Source organism: Anopheles coustani, chromosome X (genome assembly GCF_943734705.1).
Source record: "Anopheles coustani chromosome X, idAnoCousDA_361_x.2, whole genome shotgun sequence".
In the NCBI taxonomy this organism is placed as follows: Eukaryota; Metazoa; Arthropoda; class Insecta; order Diptera; family Culicidae; genus Anopheles; species Anopheles coustani.
Window position 1 is genome coordinate 5,228,075 of NC_071290.1, and position 27,220 is coordinate 5,255,294.

General features: G+C 48.0%; 3 protein-coding genes across 3 annotated transcripts in view; 2 read left to right on the forward strand and 1 right to left on the reverse strand.

Moving 5' to 3' along the window:
- Window positions 1-12,163, reverse strand: part of LOC131268668 (F-actin-monooxygenase Mical) — a 58,391-nt gene extending 46,228 nt beyond the window's left edge. The window contains exons 1-4 of the mRNA XM_058270908.1: window positions 12,097-12,163; window positions 9,729-9,770; window positions 8,871-8,917; window positions 7,246-8,251 (exon numbers count right to left, since the gene is read on the reverse strand). The gene's annotated coding sequence lies outside the window, so the exon portion shown is untranslated. The remainder of the gene's footprint in view (window positions 1-7,245; window positions 8,252-8,870; window positions 8,918-9,728; window positions 9,771-12,096) is intronic.
- Window positions 12,164-12,845: 682 nt separating this feature from the next.
- Window positions 12,846-14,586, forward strand: LOC131268672 (2-(3-amino-3-carboxypropyl)histidine synthase subunit 2). The gene is made up of 2 exons (XM_058270914.1): window positions 12,846-13,037; window positions 13,107-14,586. The coding sequence occupies exons 1-2, from the start codon at window positions 12,891-12,893 to the stop codon at window positions 14,367-14,369; spliced, it is 1,410 nt and encodes a 469-aa protein (XP_058126897.1). The 5' UTR covers window positions 12,846-12,890; the 3' UTR covers window positions 14,370-14,586.
- A 699-nt stretch (window positions 14,587-15,285) lies between these two features.
- On the forward strand, window positions 15,286-17,668 carry LOC131268716 (mitochondrial-processing peptidase subunit beta). Its single transcript, XM_058270976.1, has 3 exons — window positions 15,286-15,468; window positions 15,747-16,967; window positions 17,045-17,668. The coding sequence occupies exons 1-3, from the start codon at window positions 15,400-15,402 to the stop codon at window positions 17,183-17,185; spliced, it is 1,431 nt and encodes a 476-aa protein (XP_058126959.1). The 5' UTR covers window positions 15,286-15,399; the 3' UTR covers window positions 17,186-17,668.
- The last annotated feature ends 9,552 nt before the right edge of the window (window positions 17,669-27,220 follow it).

The following is a 27,220-nucleotide window of genomic DNA, read 5'->3' on the forward strand; positions in this document are numbered from 1 at the left end:
TCTCCGGCGATTTTCCTCCTCCAACCTTTCACTGCTGTGCCAGCTGTGTTTTCCGCCCGCTCTCCAGAGTAGGCAAAAACAAAAAGAAAATAACAAGGGTGTGGTGCGCGCGTGCGTAACACAGTTTTTCCGCGTGTGCGCAGTGAGCGACATTGGGGAGGAAAAAATAAAAAAAAAAACCCCCGGTGGTAGGAAAACCACACACACACATTCCAAATTTGGGCACCAATTTGAAGCGGCGGCAAGAGGAAAACATAAAAATTGGACCATTTTTTTTTTTACTTCCGTGCGCTTCTTCGAACGACAAAAGTGTTCGAAAAGATGCTTGCATTCACCTTATCTTTATTAAATATTGCGGCATGTTTAATGTCATCAGCACGAAACAAAACAAGGTATTGGGGCAACGGCCGAATGGCAGACATGTCTTACCATGTGGACTGCCATGTCACCCAAAAGTGGGTGACAGCAGTAACTAGATCTAAAAAGTTTTTGTCCCATAAATAAATGAAAATGCAACATAAAAACTATAGTAATATTTTATACCAATTCTTTGAGAAGGTAAGTTTCTGCTTAGCCTTCAAAAATCGTTGGTTTAATAAATGTTACAAACAAATTATATTAAAAAAGACTGTACTAAAAAGGTGTGCTAAAAACGCTTGGCAGTCAACGTGTTAACAAATCTTATAAACACATTTTATTGAAAAAGGTTTTACTAAACAATCTTTTTTAATGAAATTCTTTTGTAACATTTATGAAGGCTAACCAAAACCTTAGCTTTCCCAAAGAATTGTTATTAAATATCACTTGAATTTTTATGTTGCATTTTCATTCATTTATTGGGCAAAAACTGTTTAGTACTAATGACAGCTGGCTATCAACTAATTATAGCCAGGGCAGTCAACGTGTTAAGATGTGTCAAAGAACTGCTAGTCAGCTACAGCCAACAATGCCAGCCAAGTCCAAAGCGTATTCGGATTATCTCAAACCGTTTCGTACCATTTTGGGGCGGTTCCATCTTTATACCTTTGAAGATCTTCCCAAGCTAACCTTGCTGCAGCGTAAACGTAAACACACATTCGTCGCTAGCGCGCGCCAGGAAAACGAAAGTAAAGTAAAAGTAAGTTTGAAAAACCGGCATGCGTAACGGATGGCGATCGTCCACAATATATATTTTCATTTGAATTATATATTTTCAAAGGCCAGCATCATGTGTTCGTTTATTCAGCTAACTAACTAACTCGTTTTTGATAATGTTTAACACGTTGACTGCCAAGCGTTTTTAGCACACTTTTTTAGAACAATCTTTTTTATTTTAATTTGTTTAAATTATTAATTAACCAACAATTTTTGATGGCTAAGCTAAAACTTAGCTTCCCAAAGAATTGATATAAATTATTACTATAATTTTTATGTTGCATTTTCATTTATTCATGGGTCGAAAACTTTTTAGAACTGAGAGTTTTGCTGTCAACCACTTTTGGGTGACATGGCAGTCAACGTGTTAAAACAAAACCATACGAAATTTTTATCAAATCAATCCCCCAATATTTGTGTGTGAATCCGAGTTTGTTGATCGATTGACTTTTACCTCCCGCGGGATTCGAACCGACGCTCGAACGGATTTGAGAGTAGGTTTGCGGAGAGAGGCTGCGCCGTTCTCTCACCTGCGCCACGGAGACCGACGCTCCGGTACCATATTTCCGAGCCAATATAAGCCAACGCTTTTGGGGCAGACGCGTCTCTAAATCGCGTGCGTGCGTGCGTGCGTGTGTGATTCCGTGGTTAGAGCAAAAACAATTAACCGCTGTTCCGCACAAAACACCGAACACCGCTCGCAACGACGTGTAAAACATTGTAATTGCCGGCAAGCTGCGAATGGACAGCAACCCTTCGTAAGTGGGATAGGGTGGGAGGGGTGGGGTGGTGGTTAGGAATGCGAATGGCAAATGAATTCGCGCTCGAGCCACGGAATGTTGCGCGGGGCGACTAATTTTAGGTCCCGCACGGTTCGCCGCATCCGATGAAACCGACAACCACAGCCAAATGAAACTGACCGGGGGCAGTCCATCGCACCCTCGGTGGGTGGCTTCTGATAGTTTTTGTTTTTTTAAATGTATTTGATCACCCCCCACATCCATTCACGCCACTCTCTCTCCCCTCGTTTCTTCTTCCCGCGAATCTCGTTCTGTCATTCGAAATTTTCCTCACAGAACGCAGCAGGGGAACCTAGCTCTAGGGCGACGGCGTTACTCGATACGGGGCGTGTGTGCTCCGAAGACAGATAAACATAACTATAGCGGTACGAACAATGGAAGAAGAACACACACACACCCAATTGCCAAATGAACCAAACACACGATAATGAATTCTAAATTTAGGCTGCACCTACTTGGCGCGGTTTGCCAATATTTTTATTCGTCGCGCGCTTCTTGGCTTTTCCCTCCCCCCCCCCCTCCCTCCTTCCCTCCCTCCACCCTCCACGACGTGTGTCCGGTTGCGGGCACAATTACGCAACGTGCACAATCGAACCGAGACGGGATCCAAAGGCTCACAGGTCAAATGGACATCGTCTTTATAGGAATAGTTGAGTTGCAATTTCAGGAAACCGGAGGACATGCAATACTGCTTATTTCAGGGGTCGGCAAAGCCCTTCGCGTCGGTAGAAAATGGAAGTAAGTCTTCTCGAACAGGAAATACGGTTGGAAAAGAAAAACGTATGGAAGTAAAATTGAAGGCTAAACAACGAGCTAAACCCATTCACATCAAACAAAAACTTGCTTATGAAAAAAACAAACACTTTTCGATAACTTACTAGAATATCTATTTGAATAAGTTTATCTGAATGTTGCAGTAGAATCAAGTGTTTATATCCGAGCTATGTTTAACACGTTCCGTACCGCGTCACCCAAATATGGGTGACAGCAGTTCTCGTTCTAAAAAGTGTTTGACCCATAAATAAATGAAAATGACACATAAAAATTATTGTAATATTTTGCGATAAGTTTTTGCGAAGCTAAGTTTTTGCTTGGCTTTCGTAAACAATCGGTTTAACAGATATTATAAACAAATTGTAATTTAAAAAATTTTACTAAAAATTGTGCTAAAACGCTTGGTACGCAACGTGTTAACATGTTGACTGCCATGGCAATCATTAGTACTAAAAAGTTTTCTATCCCATAAATGAATGAAAAAGCAACATAAAAATTAAAGTTTCATTCAATACCAATTCTACCAGCCTTTGTTTAACATTTGAAAACCGTTGGTTTCATAAATGTAATAAACACATTTTATTAAAACAAAGAAGATTGTACTAAAAACGCTTGCCAGTCAACGTGTTAAGTGTCAAATCATATCACTTGCAATTTAAAATAACAAAATAAACTAGTTGGTGGGGCTGTTGTGAACGAACGGTCGCTTCACTAAGGGAACGTGTGGCGACCCCTGACCTAGACGACGCGTTGGTTGGGGGAAGAAAAAAAAAGTGCGGACATAAACATCTTTGGCCATAACCGAACCGAATACGAACGGAAGGGGGGAATTGTCCTTGTCCAGCTCGCAGACGCATCCTTCCACTACCCCCCTCCCCTTCCCAACCCCCGTATGCAGCAAATCACAACAAATCGTCCAATGAAGCAGGCACAACCCCGACAAAGGCGTTTGCGGGTCGCGCCTAACTACAGTTAAGCACATTCACGACCTAGAACCGGTTTGGCCTGGGCCGTCTGCTGGCTGTTGCGTCCCACCACCCCGCGAAGGAAAGGAAAGAATGGCCAACAATAATCCGCGGCGTGCAGAAAAGCATACGGAACCACCATTCGGATGTCGGCGAAGAACGTGAATCCGGGGGGTTTTTATTTTTTGTTGGTAATGTCCACCAAAACCATACCATGCCTGGTGTGGGCCTCCCCCCTTGTTCCCATATCCCGTCCAGGCTGGACAATAACACGACCTTCACCGACGATCAGCCGGGTCTCTCTCTCCTTCTCCGGCGAGGGAGACGTGAACGTGAACGTGCCGTTTCGATGAGCCGTGTTGACCTGAAGGGTGAATCGCTTCAACGATCTTCTACCGATGTACCGTATATCCCTGATCTGAGGAAGATTGATTTTACGGTTCAATTTCGCAACCGTATGAGCGTAAGTAACTCTTCAGAGAGTAGTTCCACTTCTGTGGTTCATTTAATTTATGTATTTTTAATCCACAGCTGAGACGGCGTCACTCCACGGTGTCCCGATGTAGGAGATTTTATAGTTAAGTTAGGTTATTAATTGCCAACAGGATAGATAAAGGGCATGTAATGGCATTCCACAAGTGCAATCAACCCGAAGCCATCCAGCTCGCGGTGCCGAGAATTCGAAGGTTGACACAAGAGCGCAAACTTTGACAAGACGACCTCTCGTCGATCATATGAGGAAACATGTTCCCCCCACCGCTCTAGCCGACAATGGGAATTTCCTGCTCGAAAACGATTTTTAAAACTTGGCGTAAGCCGACGAGATGTTACCATCTTAACGGCGGCAATTAAATGGTTTGCGCAAAAGGGTAGAAGAACGTCTGTTTCCTGGGTCCTGTGTGCCGGAAAGTGGCACCTTTCCGTGCAATTAAACAACGCGCCGCGTGTTGGATGTGGTTGAACCTCGGCGCCACAGCGCATATGAGGCAACACCATCCGCGTCGTCCGCCATCACCGAAGGGGACGAACGAAAACGAAAACAAAAACGACCGGCAGAAGGATCTCACTCCTCCTTCTCGGAAGGGGAGGAGGAGAAGCCGCAAATAGTCAGTCCCAGAGTCAGTCAGTCGGGCGGTTTCTGCTTTTTCGTGGCGTGAATCATCGGTCGCCGCGGTTTCTACGGGTGGGTTTGGCTCCGGTGGAAGGGTAGAGAAAATTTTGGTTTACGACCCACTCGAGGTTATAAATATACCCGGCTTTGCTAGGGAAGCAACTCGGCGCGCCGCCTTGGTTATCTTCCTTTTTTCCCGTTTGCCTTCCGCCCTCCTCAGAGGTTTGGGGTTTTGGCATGCCAAAACTGCAGGCCGTGCGTGGAAGGCAAGCTGGCGGGGCCCTGGACTGACGCAAAAGTACCTCCGACTTCCGCTGTCGGATGTAAGGGGTGTACGATCTGCCCGAGAAATAGTCCAGATTCGCGAACTGATCGCCCCGCTCATTGACTGCTAATCGCTGGTAGAATCGGCGGGGTAGCAGCTTGCAACACACAGCTTCCGCCCCTCCTGCACCTAGGACAGCAGGGGGGGGGGGGGGGGGGGGGATAGAGTCTACCCTACGCTTGAACGGCGCCTGAACTGAAGCGCAATATAGTCGAGAGTGGTTCTTTCCGAGCTGGTATGCGCATGAATCACACCTACTCTCTACGTCCCGCACTGGATTTTCCTCTTGCGAACCGTTCGCGTCTTCCTACGATCGCGGTATCTACGGGTGGGTCAGCAAACTGGAGCGACCAGAGCGACTGTTTGGTATATCTGCACTGGCTAAACCTGTCAAATTTAAAACGCCATCAAAGCGCAACTCGGATTTTGGATTTTTGATGTTTGATGGATATTGGGAGTTTATGCGAAAGTGAAATATAGCACCTGAAGCTAGCTATAAACATTGCGACTTGCGGAGGTTTATAAAAAGTACTCACGTCAGCAAACTCGTGAAAATTGCCTTCCTCGCAAAATACCTTACCGACGAAACATATTCTGGAGAATTCTGAGCCAATCGACGCTTTTATCTTTCACACGCTCGAGTTGACCTAATGTCGAACCGCTATAGGCCGCCTTCTCTTCAGCATGCGGAATGCGGGCGCTGTGGGAGCTCACATACGGCTCGGTGTCGGTACTCAAACTTCCACACCGTGTGGGAGGTTTTTACCCAAAGGGTTTGCTCTCGGCGCGATTTCGATCAACCTCACACATCGGCAGCGTACGGTACCGGTTGCCCCTGAAGCGGTGGTGTAATGCCTTCGAAACCCGGGGCGGGCTGGAGTCCATAAAAGGAAGATTCACCTAGCGCGTGCCGTGTTCCGCCGGTTGTAGTTTCCGGGGGCACCGGAGTTTTAGCGGCAGGTGGCCAGTGTTACCGTCTCCGAGGCGAAAAAGGGCAAACCAGGGTCTGTGTTCCCTCGCCGGCACGGGTAACCCACGGCGGGGCCGGCGATGTTTTCAAAGCATTCCTGAGTTCGAACACCCGTTCGTGTTTGGTGCAAACGGCCAGTGACACCTTCCTCCGCACCGTACAGGGGAAAGACACGCAAACAAGATAGCCTTGCTGCTCGGCGTGTCGTGAAGCCAGAGTCCACTGTAATAGAGGCCAAGTGCGTTCGCCAACGAATGAAGGCACGGGCATAGCTTGTCCCCTTGTAAGCGAATACACGACCCGGTGGCTCCTTATCGAAGGTTGGAACAAACGCGGAAAGCGCAACTAACAAGCAAAATGCCACGGGATTTAGCGGCAGCGGGCGGTGATCAGCCGGTTTCGAGTGGAAGATGGAGCTGCACGCCTGCCATCGACTCGCTGATAAGGTCTCCTATACCAGACCGTCGGGCGACGGCGTGGCGGCATTGTTGGCTTTACTTTATTAGCCTGACCTGCCGAGGACTTTGATGTCACGGACAAGCTCCTAGGGCTGGCTGAGTGTGAGAGAGTGTGTATCAAATCATGGAATCAAAGAGTATTGTGACTAGCACAACTTTGCGGCCGAGTACTAGACGAGACGATCAGGTACTAGGAGTACCTCCCCAGGACTAGAATATTTGGTAATCTTAGGTTTAGAGAGTGTATCAAATCACAGAATCAAAGAGTATTGTGACTAGCACAGCTTTGCGGAAGAGTACTAGACGAGACGATCAGATACTAGGAGTACCTCTCTAGGTCTAGAATATTTGGTTTCAAATGATAGAATCAAAGCGTATTGTGACTAGCACAACTTTGCGGCCGAGTACTAGACTAGACGATCAGGTACTAGGAGTACCTCCCCAGGACTAGAATATTTGGTAATCTTAGGTTCAGACTTAGCAATCGGTTTACCAATTGGAAGACGATGTGTCTACCGTGTGTTGCCTTCGGTTGGTCCTATTTGCTTCCAACAATTTTGAGGACATTGAAACAGCAGTGCGAAGTAAGGTTGCGTATAAGATATTCTCTGCACGGTTAGATTCCCTTTCTCGTAGACGACTAAAGCGAAATGTATGTTCTACAACTAGTTAGCCTATGGTCAATAAAGTTCGCCGTTAGTCACTCACCTGAGTTTTGTGTGTGTGCGGGTGTGGGTGTCTCTGGAGGGTTTTGGATGGTGGCGAATCTACTGCGTCACGTTTGGACACACTCTAGAGCTACGGCATCTGCTGCTATCTGGCCGTGCCGCGCGCGCGCACATACACACACACACAGAAGAGTCAGTCACCCCCGGGGGTCGCACGGTACGATTAATTATTTTATTTGATATATGGATTTTTTTTTCGTTTGCAAAAACAACACGCACATACCCACACCGACCGGTGGTCGTTTTCGGGGGGTGGGGGGAGGAGGGAGTGGGTGGGCCACCGGAACAGAAACGGAGAAAAAATGGAGACCGAAAGATTAACTTAAAATTTACGAATCACACCAAACATAGTACACAACACGCTCGTTGGTCAGCACTTGGTCAGCATCATTAGCACACCGCCAACCGCACCCCACCTGTTGGCTCCGCTCCCCACTGCTGCTGTCTCGCGCACCCCTTCACCCACGCACGACGCGGACGCATCTACAACCGATGGGGGGACACGGACGCACACACACACACACCAGGACTCGTGTATCCTCTGCCGCAACTCCTGCTCGTCCTGTCCGTCCTACTCCTGCTCCCGCGTGTCTCAACCCCGCTCCCCCGGGGCACGGTCGGACGGGTATATTCCTCCGGGCGACCGGGTCAGCGGTGCAGGTGACGTCGTGTGTGTTTGTTGATTGTATGGACCGTCCCGCAACCTGCTCTGCTCTTCCTCCTCTTGCTACTTTTTTTAATTCTTTTTTTTTCTTTTCTTTTTTTTTAGTTGGCGTATGTAGGTAGGTGGGTAGGTGGGTGGTTTTCTCGGTAGTGGTGGTGGTGGTGGTCGTGGGTCGTGGTTGATAGTCGTCGCGCTGTGATAGCAATCCGCGCGAAGTTGTTGGATGTTGTTGATTGGTTGTTGGATGATTTTTAATATCACACTATCTCTCTCCCCCTCTCTCCCTCTCTTTCTCTCTTTATTTCATTTCATTACACCTGCCCTGCTTGTAACAGAATAATCACTTTGTACATCGCGCAATCTACGTACACCACTCGAACGAAAAACCCGGTTGGGGGCCCGAAAAGAAGTGACCCACAACTACTGTGTGTGTGTCGGTGGGCTTACTACGCAACCGGGGGTGGCAGTCCCGGGGGTTTACTGGGAGCCCGGAAGTGTCACTAGAGCAAACACGCATTTGCTCCCGCATATAACAGTTGAGCGTTGGAATATCTGGAAGGTTACAAAACCTCGGGTACGATCGGGTCGGTTGGCCAAATAAAACAACAACAAAAACCCGGGCACGCCATCGAAGTGCAGCGAGCACTACTTGCTACACTTGGTGTGCACGAAATAATCCAAACGGAAGAAAAACGAATCATCTAGCGAGATTACTTCAACGTACCCCAACGCGATCCTACGGAAAATTAACAAAAAGGATCAACAACGAAAGCGATCAACGGGTAGAAACTCGCCGCACGCCATCAGTTTAAAGAAAACAAAAAAGCTTCTAGCGGGTTTTCAATGAAATTCTTTCTCATACCAACAACAGCAACAACAACAACCAAAAAAGGTAAAGACACAGAGAGGCGATGTAGGAAAAATCGTAAACAGCGGTTTACCATCGGCAAAACAACGCAACCCTATATCACATGTCACACGTTTGCTCCTAAGAAAAAAAAATATATAAAAATCGTATCAAAATCCTTGGCAGAATGCCGAATTATTAGTTTATGAAACAAAAAAAAAACCACCCACAATTACGAATGTATGTGATAACAGAACAACAGCAACCAATAAACCAGGCCGATTAGGAGCGATTATGATGCTATGACTAGTACGTGTTAATGGTAAGTAAAATTGTGGAAAATTAGTGCTACAGCAACCCATCCCCCGCTAGGAACGGTGCATTTTTCCCGCATTGTTGATCAAACAGCATCACAGCTAATGCACGGACAAACACTTGCCGCCCGACGGGTGCGCTCTAATCGAAAGGCAAACAGAAGAAAAGTGTGGCTAACGGCAAAAACACAAACAGGTGCGAAAAAAGATGATGGGTGAAAGATTTGCAGATCGGCAAACAAAACACCGCCCACCGATCAAGTGTCTCCACCGGCGGGAAGGAGCTTAACTTAAGAGGACGCACTATTACAGAATAGCAGCAAACTTGGGTGTGGCGACGCCACCGAGGAGTGGAGTGGATCCTCCAGGACAAGCGCCCCTAAGTCGGAGGAGTTGTGGTAAGTAGAAGAGTGTGCAAGCGGCACGGAAAAAGGAGGAAGGAAGCGAAAGCCTGAGGTGGAAATGTAACCAAAACCTAGTGACTGTACACATGCCTGTTTATGTACATGTTAACAACGAAACGGGACAGGGATTGTGGTTAAACTATGTTATTGGGGCAACTGACCGAAATTATTGTTACACTATAACCGCCATGCAACAACTAAAATAAAAAGGGAAAATAAAGTTCTGGTACTTACCGTTTCGCGATGGGACTACTATGCGATGGGATGATCGATTACCTGTTTGGAGAGAGGAAAAGAGGAACGCGTTAGAATACGGGCAACTGCATTGAAAGAAGGCTGAAGTGAAAGTGGAAAAGGTAACCAAACGCCCGATCAACACGTAACTCACGCGGGTAGGGAAAAAACCACCCGAAAATGTTGGTACTTGGATAAGATTCTCCGATAACACTCCACCAATAGTAAACTGCTAAACCGCACAAATGTCTTTGGAACACTGTTATCCGCTGAAGAGAGCGTATATGTGTTTACCGTACCGATGACCGACCGAGAATGACCAGGACGATCCGCATCCGGCTTCTCGGACGTGCGCGGTTGGGAAAAAGTTGGACCTGCAAAAGGGCAAGGAACGTGACCCGCGCGCGCATCGGAAAACATCGTTCCAGCCAGCCCACCCCTCTCATCTTCTCATCGGAGCAAAACTTCGCAAAACCTGTGGCGCTATTATACTGGACCGGCGCCATTGTGTACAACTTGCCAGTAGTACTACGTCCAGCACCGTGTGGTGGAGGGAAAACGTGTCCAAAGTTCTCCATTGAAACTGGCGCAGAACCGGGCACGCGGCCACCAGAAGGTGAACACGAGGCCCTTTGAGTACAAACGCTCCTGCAAAAGCAGAACGGTAAGAAAGCGCCGCTGGAAAATGTCACGCAAAAGTTTGCGCGCAACCCCAGCATCATACAGCTTCTTCAAACGGTTGAAACGGGTGATATCGTAGAATTTTCCGAGCCAAGCCGATACCAGGGGAAAGCGTTCGCAGGACGTGGTGGCTGGCAGGAATGTGTTTTATTTATTCAAATGCATACAAACACACCGGGCGCACACGCACACACACACACTCACCGGGTCAACCAAAACTTTCCACCGGATGAAGCCCCACACTAGCGAGAGATTTTCCGGCTGCGCTCTTCTTGCAAGTGAAGGAGGTGGAAAACCCAAGCAAAAAAAAACTTACATAACCATTGCAACCGGTGAGCCAGCCGGACTTTCAAACTCGCTTTTCTTTCTTACTTCTTCGGTACCGTTCTTTACCGCTGTTGGATGTTTTCCCCGGACGTCATCAGTGGCTCAGGGTCCGGTCTTTTGGTTTTACATTTCATAAAACCAATGTTCAAAATATCTCTTCCGTATGAGAGAAGGATAGAGTTTCACAAAACATCCCCAAAAGATTACATATTTTGGTGCACAATTATCTCTCACAATTGTGCCTTATTATATCGTTTTTTAAACTCGAACAAATTTTCACTCAAGTAGAAATACATGAGGTGTTCCTTAAAATATTTACCTCATTTAAAAACTCGCGTCTTCGGGGGTTATAGGTATTTTAACTTCAACTGTGTTAAAAGTGCGCGTGATACTGTACACTATGGAACCGTTTGCGGGCGCAGGATTAGCGCAGAGAAGGAAGGAAAAAAGTGGCTGGTGCATTTAACAAGTAATTAGTTCCTCTGCGGAGAAATCCAGGCAGATTGGAAGCATCAAAGTAAAATACAAGAAAAGGAGAAAAATAAACAAATTTGATGAATGATGAATGACCAATAACATCACATTTTAATCGAAAACAACCGAAAACTGGGTGCACAATTCAGACCACCAGACAGCCTCTCTAGCTTAACCACTGTGCGTACGGATGTTGGAAACACTTCTGGCTTCGGCTGGGCCGTGACCACCGGAGAGCGGGTTGACTCGTGGCTCGTGCAAAGTATCGATGCACTCATGCACGACCTTTTATCCACGATCCGTGTTTTCCATCCAACTAGACAACCAAGTCCAGGCGGAGGAAATTTTTCAAGCGCTGCGAAATGTAAATGGACGCAACTGAAACGCGAATGATAGACGACGTTACGTCCCGGAAGATCGTTCTGGCGCTGGGCTGGCTGCACCAATCGGACACTGTTTCCTTGCCACAGAACACACCCGACAGGGTCGAAGCGAGCTGGCCAAACCCGACAACGACGACGATTCCGGCAGTCTTCCGGGGCTGGAGCTCCCGTCATTGACCGCACCAAAAACACGCACTCACGCACACACACACACACACACTCGTTTAAGGCGCATACTGGCCGCTAGTCCGCCTATTTTGGTGCGGTCGTCAATTATTCGGCCCGTGGGGGCCCACGGGACACGGGCAAAATGGGCGAACGGAGATGGTCCACCTTCACCGAGATGATTCAGCTAAGAACTTCTAACTACATCTAGCTACAGGTTTGTTTACGCGCACGCTACGGCAAGGTTTGTAATTACCTAAAGACCAAGCGATCACGCAAACAATACCATTTAGTTCTACTTGGACAAGAAAGTCCGGAATTAGAAAAATGTTTCTTACCTTGCTAGTTTACCGCAGTCACTGAAATCTACAATTCGACTGAAGGAATACGCTGTGTGTGCTGGGATGCGATTGAGCACAACGACAGCTCTTGGGCCGCGTTTATACCTGCCGCGCTTAGCGCTTACCGCTAGCGCTACGTATACGGGTGCGAGTCAATCGCACGCAACCGCCCGTACGTATCCGAATAATTTATTTTAATTCCATAATTTCGATTTTAATAAGTGAGAAATAATTTATTTCATTTAAATAACATGTAAAATAATTTTAGAAAGTCAAATCGATAGCTTCTTATGCTTTAAATTATAATAAATATATATGAATGGCGTAGATTTATTACCATGGGTGCACCCATATGAACAAACATGAACAATTTTAATTTGTTTGTTTCTCGTCTTGTGTGAGTAAATAATCGTGATTACACTTTGAAAAATATAGAATTTTTTAAATGTAAAATCTATTCATTTACCAGCGCTAAATTACAATAAACACACATATGAACGACATGTTAAAAATCCATATTTATTTTCAATATGAGGTCAATTGAAACATTTATTTATATTATTTCAGGTTATTGTGCAGCTTTTATGATAAGTTTCGTGTAGATATAATAACATTTGTTTATGTAACCATATTTACGAAGCTAAACTCGAATAAAATTTGGTATTTTTCATTTATCTCCGCCACCAACCACTAGGCACGCTGCCGTATGGAGTCTGTCATACGCTCGTGGTCGGACCAAAACAATCCGGTGGTGCTGGCCAATTCCGATATTCTATACCCCAGCCGGCAAAATGACGAGTGCATTCAGCTCCAGTGATTCTATAAAAGAAAATCAATGCGTTGTCGCTGTGAATGATTCAATATTGTTCGAGGAAATCTGGAACGATGAGCAAACGGAGCGGTGCCTTCACTGGATTGAGGACAATGGATTTGGCCGGGTAGATAGAGCGCTATTTTGGACGTGACTATAAATCCAAACTGATTCTAATTTTGCCTTAAATATTTAGGTGGCCCTACAGTTCCCCGATCAACTCATACGATACAGCGTCCAAATTGCGGACGAGCTGCAGCGGTCAACAAGGGAAGGTGTACGCATTTACGTTCTAGGTGACACTTCGTACGGTAGCTGTTGCGTGGACGAGATTGCCGCATCCCATGCCAATGCGGACAGCATCATACACTTTGGACATGCTTGCCTGAGCAGAGTGGTGCGGATTCCAACTTTTTATGTGTTCTATCAGTTTCCGCTGGACGAGGCGCACCTGTTCGGCGTGCTGGCGCACGTGTTTAGTGATGGCAATACACGTTTCACTTGCTTTTACGATGTCGGTTACCTGCATGCCGTGACAAAGGTAAAGGACAAACTGATTCAACGTTTTCCACAAGCGAAGGTAGCAACATTGGCTAGCCCACACGAGAAGCCGGATGTTTTGTGCTGGAAGTTTGAGCAACCACATGCGTCCGATTGTCCAGCGATATACATTGGTAAAGATAATCTAAGCTTCTTCAACACGACTGTCGCTATTGAAACGTTACAGTGGTATCTTTACGATCCCTCGTCGAATGATCCAACATTGGAACAAACGAGCGCGATCGGAGCGAAATGGATACGTCGGCGAAACTATGCTATCGAAAAATGCAAAGATGCTACAGCCATCGGGATTGTGGTAGCCACACTGTCTACCGCAGGGTACCTGGAAATTGTGACCCGAATACAACGGTTAGCGAAGGCGCGTGCTGTTCGCTCGTACATCATCTCCATCGGCAAGGTTAACCCGGAAAAGCTCGCAAATTTTATCGACATTGACTGCTTCGTACTGGTGGGCTGTCCTGAGAACGATACCTTTACATCGAGAGACTTCTACCGGCCACTGCTATCCGTTTTCGAGGCAGAAATGGCACTCAATCCAACGTGGAGGGAAAAGTTGTGTCTGCACTACACTACGAACTTCACCGAGCTTCTGCCAGAGGGCCGACTATTCTCGGATGTTGAGGAAATATCTTATGCGGAAGTGGATAACGATGCCCCGGATGTTAGTTTGATAACTGGAAAGGCTCGTGGTGCAGTGCGAAACTTCAAAGTGGAGCCAAGTTCTACGTCGCAGGAACTAGTAGGGAAAGGGAACAATCAATTGGCGCATATAAGCTCCGCGGACCATTTTGCCAATCGCTCCTGGCAAGGCTTGGAGCCAAATTTAGGCAACGATAAACCGGCTCTCATCGAAGAGGGGCGTTCGGGAATACCGATACGGTATGAAAACGATCCATAGGAAAGTTAAAAAGTTATATAATTAAGAGAATTTTCACCGATTATGTTTAAGATGGTGCGTTATTGTTGGAAATATATCGGACAGGGTCGGAACTGAGGGTGAGAAAAAGTTGAAGATGTTCACAGAAAACTATGCTTAGCTTTACAGCAGATGTGTCCAGGAAAGCTTTGACAAATACCTATAATAAAAATGCTCTACTTTGAATTTATTATTATAATTCATGGTTTACATTAGAATTCATACTATTGTTCCTGTAGCGGTAAAGTATAAACGAAACTGACTTCGATGATTTATTAACTAAACGGAGGCCGTTATACACACTACAAGACGGTATTTTCTTTTAAAATTTGCTGTCGGAAGTCATATCTTCCACTCGAAATTTACGTCCCATGCATCCTTCCTACTTAATTGGCTCGAATAGCCTGAAGGATGGTTCTACGCCATCCCTCCGACTCGATTTAGCCATACTCCTTATCCCACCATCGAGATGCACACAGTTGATTCAATACTATTACCGTATTTATTTATGTATGATGATGTTACGAACGATGCCATATTGTTAGAACCAATATCCTCCGATAAACATTATGGTTCTCAGGACAGCATCCAACATTATATGCAGAACAAATTCCGTTGCGAACGAGTCAACCGCTGGCCCGGTGCAAAAAGTTAGACATCCTTCCTCCTTAGCTGTCTCTTACAGGATAAAGGATGGCTCAATCTACGCTATCCCTTCGACTCAATTTAGTTCTCCTACTCATCTCACCATTGAGATGCACACAGTCCATCCAATTATTATTTATAAAACAAGTCCCTTCCGAAACTGTACGCTTGAAAGAGTGCAGTGCTAGCCCGGTGAAAAAAGTCACACTGTGTTTACTTCACAAACAGACGATTTGTCAAAACAGCCCGAAGGTGGAACAGCGAACCGTGCAGAACTTGTCTCCTACAGTTCGACGGGCGAGCTGTGCCTGTGATTTTCTGATATCGTTCTCCCTGTGCAATCAATAGAAAACTTCAACACCAATCAATGGCATCCCTGCTGAAGTTTTCCGCCGGTCTGCGGGCGTACAGCCGCGGCCACCAGCTGCTGTTCCGGGTAGGTACATGGCGGCGGTTCACATTTCCGGGCAATTGTCGCGCAATATGACGGCCCCTCTCAGGCGATGATGAAATTGTAATTACGTAATTTAAAAGATTCTTTCACATCTGATAGATTGGAAGAAGGAAACTGCACTGTTATCAAAGATGGATTATCTATTAGGATGATTTTCATTGTGCATGTTCCGCTAAATTGATTGGTGTTCGGTGTATTATAAAATAAAGCTTGCATATCTCGCGAAAACTCATTGTTGATGTATTTCTGTTGCTTTGCAGCGTACCAAGGTTTCGAATGCTGCCGAGTTCCGCGCCGCCCTGGTCAATGTGCCTCCGACGGAGGTAACGACACTCGACAGTGGACTGCGTGTCGCCAGCGAGGACTCTGGCTCGCAGACGGCCACCGTCGGGCTGTGGATTGACGCCGGTTCGCGCTACGAAGACAACAACAACAATGGCGTTGCGCACTTCCTCGAACATATGGCGTTCAAGGGCACCGCGAAACGATCGCAGACCGACCTGGAGCTCGAGGTGGAAAACATGGGCGCTCACCTGAACGCGTACACATCGCGCGAGCAAACCGTCTTCTACGCCAAGTGCCTCTCGAAGGACGTCCCGAAGGCGGTGGAGATTCTGTCCGACATCATCCAAAACTCGAAGCTGGGTGAGGCGGAGATCGAGCGCGAGCGGGGAGTGATTCTGCGCGAGATGCAGGAGGTCGAAAGCAACCTGCAGGAGGTGGTATTCGACCACCTGCATGCCACCGCCTACCAGGGCACCCCGCTCGGCAACACCATCCTCGGGCCGACGAAAAACATTCAGTCGATTGGCAAGACCGACCTGCAGGCGTACATCGACGGCCACTACAAGGCGCCCCGTATCGTGCTGGCGGCATCCGGTGGCGTGCGGCACGGCGATCTGGTGCGCCTCGCCGAGCAGAGCCTTGCCAAGGTGAGCTCTTCCGTGGACGGAAAGGCTGCGGCGGCCGCACTTGCTCCGTGTCGTTTTACCGGCTCGGAAGTGCGCGTACGCGACGACTCACTGCCGCTGGCGCACGTCGCTATTGCAGTGGAGGGCTGCGGCTGGACCGACCAGGACAATGTGCCGCTGATGGTGGCGAACACGCTGATCGGTGCGTGGGATCGCTCGCAGGGTGGTGGTGCGAACAACGCTTCCAAGTTGGCCGTCGCCTCCGCTACCGATGGGCTCTGCCACAGCTTCCAGTCGTTCAATACCTGCTACAAAGATACCGGCCTGTGGGGCATCTACTTCGTGTGCGATCCGCTCAAGTGCGAGGACATGCTGTTCAACGTGCAGAACGAGTGGATGCGCCTCTGCACGATGGTGACGGAGGGTGAGGTCGAGCGCGCAAAGAACCTGCTGAAGACGAACATGCTGCTTCAACTCGACGGCACCACGCCGATCTGCGAGGACATCGGCCGTCAGATGCTGTGCTACAACCGTCGCATTCCGCTGCACGAGCTGGAGCAAAGAATTGATGTAAGTGTTAGGTGCTGTTCTGAAACCGATTCCGACGTCTATTTATATCTTTTACTATTTTTTTAACGTCGCTACAGAACGTAACTGCCCAGAATGTGCGTGATGTAGCGATGAAGTACATCTTTGACCGTTGCCCGGCTGTCGCCGCCGTCGGACCAGTCGAAAACCTGCCCGACTACGTCCGCATTCGTTCCTCCATGTACTGGACGCGCCTGTAAGCGCCCAGCCCGAAACATCCGCGCTGCCCGGACCCGTGGTGTAAGTAGATAGCCCATTCAATTTAATTCGACATGGCGTGGCATCAACCGACGATCCCGAACCAGTTTCACATGCATATGAAAGAAATAAGTTCCTTATAACAAAAACAGCATACAAACCTTAGGGAAAATTTAGACCTGTGGCCATCCATCGGATCGTAACCTTTAACATTTGCCCTTGCGAACCTTATGTGAGGAAATAGTAAAACCAAACATGTGAAGTAAACTGTGCGTAGTCTGTGCTAACGGTTATTTACTTTCGCTCTATACGTTCTTGTACAGATTGAGTAAAGTGGATTTGAAGAGGTAATTATAATAAAATCAACAATCGCCCAAAAAGCCACCCTTTTACATTACTTTTCTTTCGTTCGTTTCCAAATATTCACGTTGTTCATTCTTATGTTTAGTTTAATTTTTGCAAACAAACAGGATATTTCTTTTATATGCATGTAGTATCATTATTTCTTAATATTAATAAGCGTTGGCTAACGTGTTAAGGGAAGATCTATAATACTACACTCTTCGGCAGTGCAGTTCGTTGTGTAATATCACAATTTTGGTCGTCAAACAGCTGTTTTTAATTTTAATAGTCCCTTCGACTGCCCTATATTGTGTTGATGTCCGTAATCTCATCAGTTGGGGTTTAATCATATTGAATCGGTTTAGCAATTTACAACGACAATAAGTCAAAGATAGTGGACCAAACCTGGTTCTGCAAATATTCATCAACATATCCATTGCTCAAATCGGCGTAAAAGGCTCTAAGAGGCGAATGAGTGATCCAAAACGCTGGTCAATTCCACCGAACCATTGAATAGGACACTCAGCTCGTGTTCGGAGAGGTCTTCGCTGGCGTGGCATCTTCTTGCAGCTTTTGCCGGATGGTTTGGGCACAAGCGCGTGTCGGGTTTTGATATGTGCCGTAGGGCACCGCTTCCGCTTACAGGTCACGTATTTCATATGTTTCAATTTCTTACCAAAACTATCGCCTCGCCCAGCTGCTCGCATTTCTTACTCCTTCTCGTCGTGAGCGCTAAAAAACGAGCCAACAAGCTCGGGCGCGGGAACCGATTTCTAGCGCTCTCGGCACCGATACCATCGTTTTCGCCGCCCCTGTCCCACCGTCCGGCGGTACGTGGATGTGTTCATCTACGACGTAACGTGATTGGGATTGAAAATCCTGCGATCCACAACAGTCAGTCTGTAAGCTCGCGCGTCCTAATCGTCTCCCCTCCTCGCCGTTTCTTTTTTTATCATTTCATTTCTATGAAATTTGTGTGTTTGGCTTCCGTCTGACGTCTCCCTTTCGCTTCTCCTGCCCCAGGGCTAGGATGCACACAGCGAAAACTTAATGTGCGCTACCGATACCGGTTCGGCTTGAAAACGTTACAAACCATTCACGCTTTAATCTTGAAGTTCTGACATCTACCGTACATGTTTCGCTTCCGGAATTTACAGAAGTATATTAATACTGGATTGCCATGTTTCGTGGATGAACGTCACACAGTTTGATGTAATTAAGAGAAGCTACCATACCGAGGCAAGAGTTTCGCTTTCGGGGATATTCTCTTCTGCAATTGTGATAAACGTTTGCGCGTTGGGAAGATATAATAATAGTTGCCATACATCGACTAAGTTAAACTATATAAATGCTTTTCAGCTTTGAAGGTTTATGTTGTATGATAGTTGGTGTCAATACGGTTCTTTGGTGATAATTTTTAATGCAACTGTAATACAAATTCAATACATGTTGTGTTAATCAAACGATTGGTTGAAAACCAACCAACCAACGAACTAAACTGAAAAATCTCGTTCCTGTTAAAAAAAAGGTATGAGATTCGTTCAATCATTCACGTACATTCGGGTGTGGCTAGTAAAAGAAGAGAAGATGGCAGCGTTTCATTTGCAACCATCGTTTAGCATAAAATAAACAGCGAAGCGATTTAAAAAGAAAGAACCGTCACGTGTTGAAGAATAATGACACGGTTCAGCAGCTAACGAACAAACCGCAAACTATTAAACATAAGCTATTAAGCAGTGTAATCTTCCATAATTCCTATTTGTCTGTGTGCTGGTGCTCCCCAGCCCCCTTCGGTATGGGGTTTTCCTATTTATTTATTTTTTATTCATTTGCCTTTCCCAGCGCCGTTCGCCCGGTTCGGGAAGTTGGCGGAAAAGACACAAAAACAAAAAAAAATGGAAATGGCGAAAAACAAATAATAATATTCGATATGGCGGCCAACGAGCTTTGTGTGAGGGGGATGGTTTGGGGGAAATTGAAAGCGTAAGGAAAGCGTCCGCGCCGTAGGTAGCCGATTGAAACAAATCGAATAAATAAAATAGCCAAAAAGAGGACGGCCGCCAGTCCACCCGCCCTCCGCCCTGGCGTTCCTCTACCACTAAATGCTATTTCATGCTCCGTTGACGACGTCGTTTGAAATACGTATCAAAATTGCCTTCATCTGTTCCAAACGACACCGCAAGTTGTTCATTCCAAGGGACGCACGGTGGGAAGGAGCCGGATGGAGGCGGGTGAAATTGCACAGCGGGTCATGCCCGTCTCCCAACCCTCCTCCAACCCCACCCCTCGGGAGCTGGTCGGATCATCTTTCCCCGGGTCGTTTGCGGAAGTCCTCCCCGGGGGGATGGGGGGGGGAGGGTTCGCAAATAATTGAATATCGAGATTGTATATGGATTCATTTTAATGCCAAGGGGAAAATCAATCCGCACGGTGGCATATTTTGGCGCGCCGCCGAGAAACAGCGAACCGGCTGTCACGGTTCGGGGGGGGGGGGGGGGGGGGGGCAGTGACCCGGAGATTATTCGGTCAGTCTCTTTCGAGTTGTGGTACACTAAGTAGAAGTTGGGCAAAGCGGGAAGCGAAAACCGAACCAAATCTAGCATAAACAGCCCGGGCTTCCGGGGAGCGGTTACTATGAAGGAGCGTGGGCTGTTTGAATTGCCAATTCCGAATCCTGCCGAAAGTTTTTTGAGGGCTACCGTCCTCATTCGCCACTGATGTGGATCAAGCCGATCAGCAGCAACAAAGTCGGTAGAAACGAGAAAGACAGAGACCGGCGGTAAGGAATGTAAGTGGAGCGAAATCGAGCGGAGTGAAAGTGTGCGGTGGGTAGGGAGACCAACGGCAGGGTTCCTCCATTCGGTGACGTTTCGTCGAACGTTTCCAACTGCTTTAAATTGCTCGAGACGCTTGCAGCACTCTCTGTTGAAGCTCAGGGCCCGGTTTAGTTAGGCACGGTAGCAAAGCATTTGGCAAAAAGTCGGAAGATAAAGCACACTAACGTAGGTGGGTTCCCGTTCCGATGGCCGCCTCTGGGGCTCCCAAGGAAAGTCCAAAGAAACAACCCCCCCCCCCCCCCTCCCCCGATACGGCAGAAGTGCTTTCTCCCCGAGCCCTGCCTTATGCTTAGCCACTTAAGATCTTCCTCGTTCGCTCGTTCTCGTTGTTTTTGTACCTACCAACCCCTCCAACAGCGCTGAAAAGGCCGAGTTGGAGCGACACCCCGAGGATACTTGCGTGCTAGAACATGTAGGGTGGCGTGAGGCAAGATGGACCCGTTCATTTTGCCAAGCGTTTTTAGCACACTTTTTTAATCAAATGTGTTTATAACGTTTATTAAACCAACGATTTTTGAAGGCTTAGCAAACACTTACCATCCCAAAGAAATGATATTAAATATTACTATGATGTTTTTGTCGTATTTTCATTTATTTATGACTCAAAAACTTTTTAGAACCTGATTTCTGCTGTCACCCACTTTTGGATGACATGGCAGTCAACGTGTTAAGATGGTTTTGAAATGTATGACGTCATGAAATTGTGTGAGTTTCTACACGGAACTTAACAGAGAAGAACACAACGAAATACATCTGAAACCATAATACATGCTGTGAACGTATTTGAGGATTAGAAGTGCTGAAAAGAGATATGGCAATAAGTCGATTAATGAATCTCACAAGTTCATTCAACATGGCGCAGTTGAAACAAATGAATATTTTAAACAAAACAATAATATATGATATGGAAAAAGTTTATTCCAATGAAATGGTTCTAAAATTGGTGTTAGAAACAAATCTTTTTAACTATAAATGTGATGAAAAGTATCAAACAGTAGAACTGTTAACATTCGTTGAAGAACTAACATTAAAAGTATATTTCTTCGAATGGACTACGAGCAATGAAAGTAACCATTCGTTGGCGAGGGATGCATATTGCCTCAGCGTACCTTACCGCTAGTACAGACAGGATGGGGTGACACGAAAACACATCCGAAGGAATCTCGGAAAATCTTGGCGAGCCGCCGCCGCCGCAAGTAACGCCAGAGTAGGACCTGAAGGCTCCGGCCACCGGGAAGCTCACAGTCGCCTAATAGTACACCGGCAATGGCTGTTCGGAGTTGGCCTACGGTGGGTGGATAATGTTATTTATAACAAAACGATTTTAAATTGAATGATTATTCAAATTACACTCTGATCGAAAAATTAGAAGGAAGGAAGTTCGTTTTTCGTTTTTGTTTGCCAGTAGTCGGCGATGGCCCTGGGAACCTGGGAAGCGCCAGGCTCGACGACGCTCGTTTCGCTTGGATGTTGCAGAGATGAGAGGCTCGGTTTCCCAAACTGTTGAAGCCGTACGTAGGCCTAGGGGAAGGGAGTTCTTGAAAAGTTCCTGCACTCTCCCGGAGGCAGAGGCCCGGCGGACCGGTTGGTGTGCGACTAATGGGCGAGATTTTTACTACTGATTGGTCCGTCGTACCGTTTTATTATCCGACATGGTGTGGTGCGCCGTCTATCGTCTAGCGAAAGCACTATGGGCGTCGTATATCGATGATAAATGTTTGTTGTGTAAAACCACCACCGCCGAAACCGAAAAGCCGCCGAGAGCGAGCGAGGTCGTCGCAGCGTCCTAACGAGATTTCGTCCGACATCTAGCCTACGTTTAGGCTGCGAGGCAGATATATGTATACACTATCCGTTTCCAGCGGAACCACACGCGAACCACTCCAAGCGCAAACATTCGCTTGACCTTTTAGTGCTCCCCGTACCCCGCTCGCCACTTTCCGGCCGCGGAAAATTGAACGGGAAATCAGTCAAACCGGGGCGATGTGATTTTTACCCCGCACCTGCCACACAACCTCAACAACGCGCGAACTTCAACTATTCTCGCTCTCAGGTGTGTGTGTCAGTCGGGGGTTTTTGCCGTGGGGAGGCGTTCGGTAATCTCACCACATCCGCCTGTCACGTCACCGGCAGTGGCCACGCCGACCCGTTGTTGATTGGACCACCGAGCCTCGGTGCCAGTTAATTGCATACTTAATGTGGCGGCCTGTCACTTTCGTACCTGCCCCTTGTTGACAGTTGGGGTTTTTCGGTTTTGAAATAATATTACCACCGTGCGTGGTCTGCTCGGGGCAGGATTTATTTATCCCACCATTCGGTGTTTTTTTGTTTTCCTCTCCTCAGCGTATGCAGCGTGGCGTTCCTCTTGTTTGCGTTGCGATCGAACTTCATTTGTTGTTCGATGTTTTGCTTTCTAATATAGCGTCACATGTTTCCTTCTCTCGCGTATCGTTTACATTTCAACTGACATTGTACTTGTTGAATTTTTACAGCTTATCGAACACATTTCCGCGTAGTTAAACCACGTTAGACGTTTTCCCCAAAGAAGAGAGTTTTGTTCTATCGCTAAACGAAAGAGACACACTAAGTTGGTTAAACTAAGCCATAATCCAGTTTCGTCGGCCTCTCGTGTTGGTTCTCACCAGCAAAGTCACGCTCCCCAGCCTCGCCGACGGGTGAACGGTGATTCTGCCAATGATAACATTGCAAACGTTAGTGCGACTTCCCTTGTGGTTGAACGATGCACCTTCCGGGAGTTAATCACAGTATCTAACCGGCTAGCGACTTTAACCTGCCTCCTGGCCACTGCCGGCATATGTGATTCGTCCTTTATTTGGCTGATTGTAAGCTTATTGAATCACAATCCGTCCGCCTCTGGGTCCTGTAACGACTAGCAGTGCGGGGAGGGGGAAGAAAACCCGAACGACACCTGATAAGAGGACCTAAGGACGTAAGTGCACCTGGTATGCTAATGTACAAATGTATGCCAGACTCTTCGGCAGGAAGCGTTCCGGTTTTCCGACGCCACGTCGTCATCCCATGATTCCTAGCAGCAGCAGCAGTCGAGTCCCGCCGGGAGAGGACGGAAGCATATTAGTTTAATGTGTCTAGCACTAATCAAAACACAACCATCTCAAGCCAAGCCGGAGTTCGTACGTAGTGTCTTGTGTTCTACTTCGGCGGCTCGGAGGCAGGGTACTTGAGTTGTTCAGCACTTCCGGGCGCACGACCCCTCGAAGAGGTTGATTGCTTACGTAACGCGTGCCCCCGTACTCCCCTACCGCTTTCCCCCCCTCCGGCGAAGGTGGTGGTGCCGGGCTGGCTACGTCAAACCTTTCTTTAATTGAAAATAAATATAACATTTATCTTAAGACATGTCCTCTGTACGCATCCACCTACACAAACAACCGCAAGAAGCTGATCGGTTTTCCCTGGGAGCTGCTCCGGTTTGCCATATTGATGGTACTCCCCCTCCTCCCCCCCCCCCCCCCCCCCCCCTCGACGGGATTGCTATCGTGCGTAAAAAATCAATCGAATTTATATGCCAATAGCGTCCGCCGCTCCTTGCCCTAGGTCCGAGGATAACCCGGCGGCCAGGGCAGGGACTCGTTTAAGCCCGACATGGAGACCGGCTGGGACGCTGTCGATCACGGGAGAGAGCAAGCGGGCGGCTATAAAAACATCCTTTTGCTCCCCGTGTGTGCAACAAAATCTCGACTCCATCGCCTCGCACCAGGAGATAGGATGGCGTTAGTCCAGTGGAGTTGAAAGTCAGTGCTTCTTCACCTGTGTCGCATTCGGGGGGGGGGCGTTGAGATTTAGGAAGCAAAGAACTTCAGATGTCACGGCTTGCACGAGAAGTTCTGTAAGGTAAAGTTCGCTGATGTGAGAGGTCCAGAATTTGGGAATCGGCGGATATTGAAGGTACTCCAAGTATTTCAAACTCCCCTACCCTTGTTGGTTGCGAACGACTGTCCCCGTAGCTGCTCGCCAGATGCTAGTTCCACTGGTTGGTAGCATTGGCGTTCGTCCAAGACGATGGCCTTCCCGTATCTCCATCCATTGGCCTGGGAAAACTCTTACATTCCCCCCCCTCCTCCCTTCCTCTACACACACTGAGTGCATGGTAGAGTAGGACGGTACACACGGTGTACCAGCTGAAATATTATTTATTATTATTATGAGTATCTTACCGTAGAGACTCCTTGGGTCTTCGGATTACGGCGGGCATCGTTCCGTGCCAACGGTACGGCACATAGCTCGTAATCGGCAACCGAATGAAAAATGAAGGTAATAGCCGGTCGCAAACCGGAACCAGCCAGACCAGGCCAGCTAGACGCAGCACAGCGTCGTTTTCCCTCAGAGACCTCTCCCGCCAAGCACTACGGCGCTCTTCGTTCTACTTGACTACGCCCGTGTTCCACGTGAGTCGCCCGGGCAAAACCGATGTCATGCCGTGTATTTCACCCCAGCACCCTGCCCTTCCCTCCATACGTTCCTCCATACCCCTCAACACCCCTTCCGATAAAGCAAAAGAAACAACGTTGTCTGCGTGTCCTTAAACGGTTGCAAAAACGGATATCTCGTACGCTTTGGCAGAAGGGGGATGGAAACCGGTGCGGAAGCAAAACGAAATCGAATATCGCCAGTTTCCATTACGCGCTTACACACCCGCTCACCTCGTCCCTCCCCCCCGCCGCCGTAAAAGAGCGGCGGAGGAGATTAGTTTTCTTTTTCCGGGCTTCCGGCAGAGAGATAGTCGTTGCGCCCGGGGGGGGGGGGGGGAGGAAGACGCGGCAGGGGGGAAGGATGCGACCATGTACACGATTTATGCAAAGCGATCTGCCAACATCTCAATTGGCTGCAATTGAATACCCGGGTCTGATTGCGCTGCTGTGTAACCGATTTTCCGTGTCGTTGCCATCCATTGCGCTGTAATCGCTGAAGTTCGTGGGAGGTTCCGGGGGGCGGGGGGGGGGGGGGGGGCAGGTTGTTGTTTTGCGCGGCAGTGTGCGGTGTTTACAAAATGGTTATCGGTTTGGTTTGCTGTTTCCTTTAAGCGGGGAGGGGGCTTTTTTTTAAACATTATTATCCCTTTGGCCGCCATTTTGAAGGCTAGTTCCCGGAGTTCCAAAGTCCGACGGTGGAAGTCCGGAGACTTCACCATTTGCTGAGTGCGAGCTTCTGCGGTGATAGTCGGAACAGTAGCACTTGAGGGACTCTCGTCCAAAACTAATTAAATCAACCTGAAGAGTAAATCGCCGTCGTGCCTGTGACGTTGAAGCACCCTCGGCGTACGCACGTGTAATTGGGGACTATACTCCTTCAGTCTCTCCTCCTGCGTTGTCATGACATAACGAGATACGATAGCCACTTTCATGTCGCTGGAAGAACAACCCGCCCGGGCAAAGTAGTTTCCTCACGTCCACGGCAGGTGTTCGCTCGCAGCCCGGGAAAGGGTGTCAATTTCTGTCACTCCAACTGCAGCCCGGTACCCGGTACGTCCACTCCCGAGGTCCACTCGATGCCGGCTTGGAGAGTCCCATTACCCGGCATCGGAATCTTCCTATTTGGAGGATCTGCACGCGTTCGAGTGTGGCCGATTATTGCTGAGGTTTAATGAGATGCCGATTGAGAAATTCATTAGTTCTCAACTGTCGCCACTTCAGCCGAGGGAAGTGGCTGGCTGCCATTTTGCGAGCCCTCTTCCTCTACCGGCCGGTCCTCGGGTCCTGTGTCGCTGTGTGTCTGCGGTGTCCTTCGTGGAGATATATGGACCGGAGCGGCACGCACGCATCGAGATTGACAAATGATCCGTTGTGATCCGTCGAGAATGCTGCCGGGAAGAGGAGATTGACTTTTACGTCTGCAAGGGGCAACGCCTAGCGCAAACGTTCGCTCTTGAAGATGACGACGACGGTTCCTGCCGGGAGGACATTGGTGATGTCCTAGAGTCGATGATCTTGGGAAGGATGAGGCGCCAGACACAAAGAAACTGCACTTGCCCTGCGCTCGCTGTACCGAGGCAGCGAGCGAGAGCGAGTCTATTTGAATTTTGCCTTGAAAATCACCCGCAAGAAGAAAAGAAAACTCGGGAAAAACCGCCCGCTAGCGTCGACTTGAAAATCGTGCTCTATCTGCAGAGGGGGGGGGGGGTTTTCCGCGGGACGTAAAAACGCTGCACGGGGAGTGATGCCCTGTGCGCGCCACGGTCAAAATGGGTTTTTCATCCTTCCCCCCTCCCCGCTCCGTCAACCCCCTTCGTGTGCGCTTCGAGTCGCGAGTACGTGGAAAATGGCGGAATGATGTGGGATGAATAATTTACATCCCGACCTTCAACCTCCGGCGTTTTGTGCTGAAGACGACCGGTGCTGCTCCCCCCCCCCCCCCCCCCCCACCGTCAAGGAACGGAAAATGGTGGTTGTTTAGAGCTGGTTCGCCCGGGATTCGCCGTCCGACGCCATAACGCCACCCCGAGTTGCCTTCGACGGCACGTTTCTATTCCCCATCCCTACCATTCTGCCAACTCTTGTGTGTGTGTGTGTGTGTGTGTGTGTGTGTGTGTGTGTGTGTGTGCGTGTGGCTGCGAGTTTAAAATTTGTATTATTTTTATTCCTAATGCAGCGCCCTCAGTATCTTTGGCGCTTTCCCGAACGTTGGCGTGAATCAAAGTAAACACAAGAAATATGTCGACCATCAGGAATGTGCAGAACTTGCGCGGCAAGCTTGCCACGGCGAAAACCATGTTCCTTGAGGCCACCAAACACTCCCCCCCCCCCCTGGCTGTCTCCCACTATCGTTTAGTTTGCTAGCATAGTTTGCGTTTCATGGATGATTGTGGAGAAGAAAAAGAAAAGA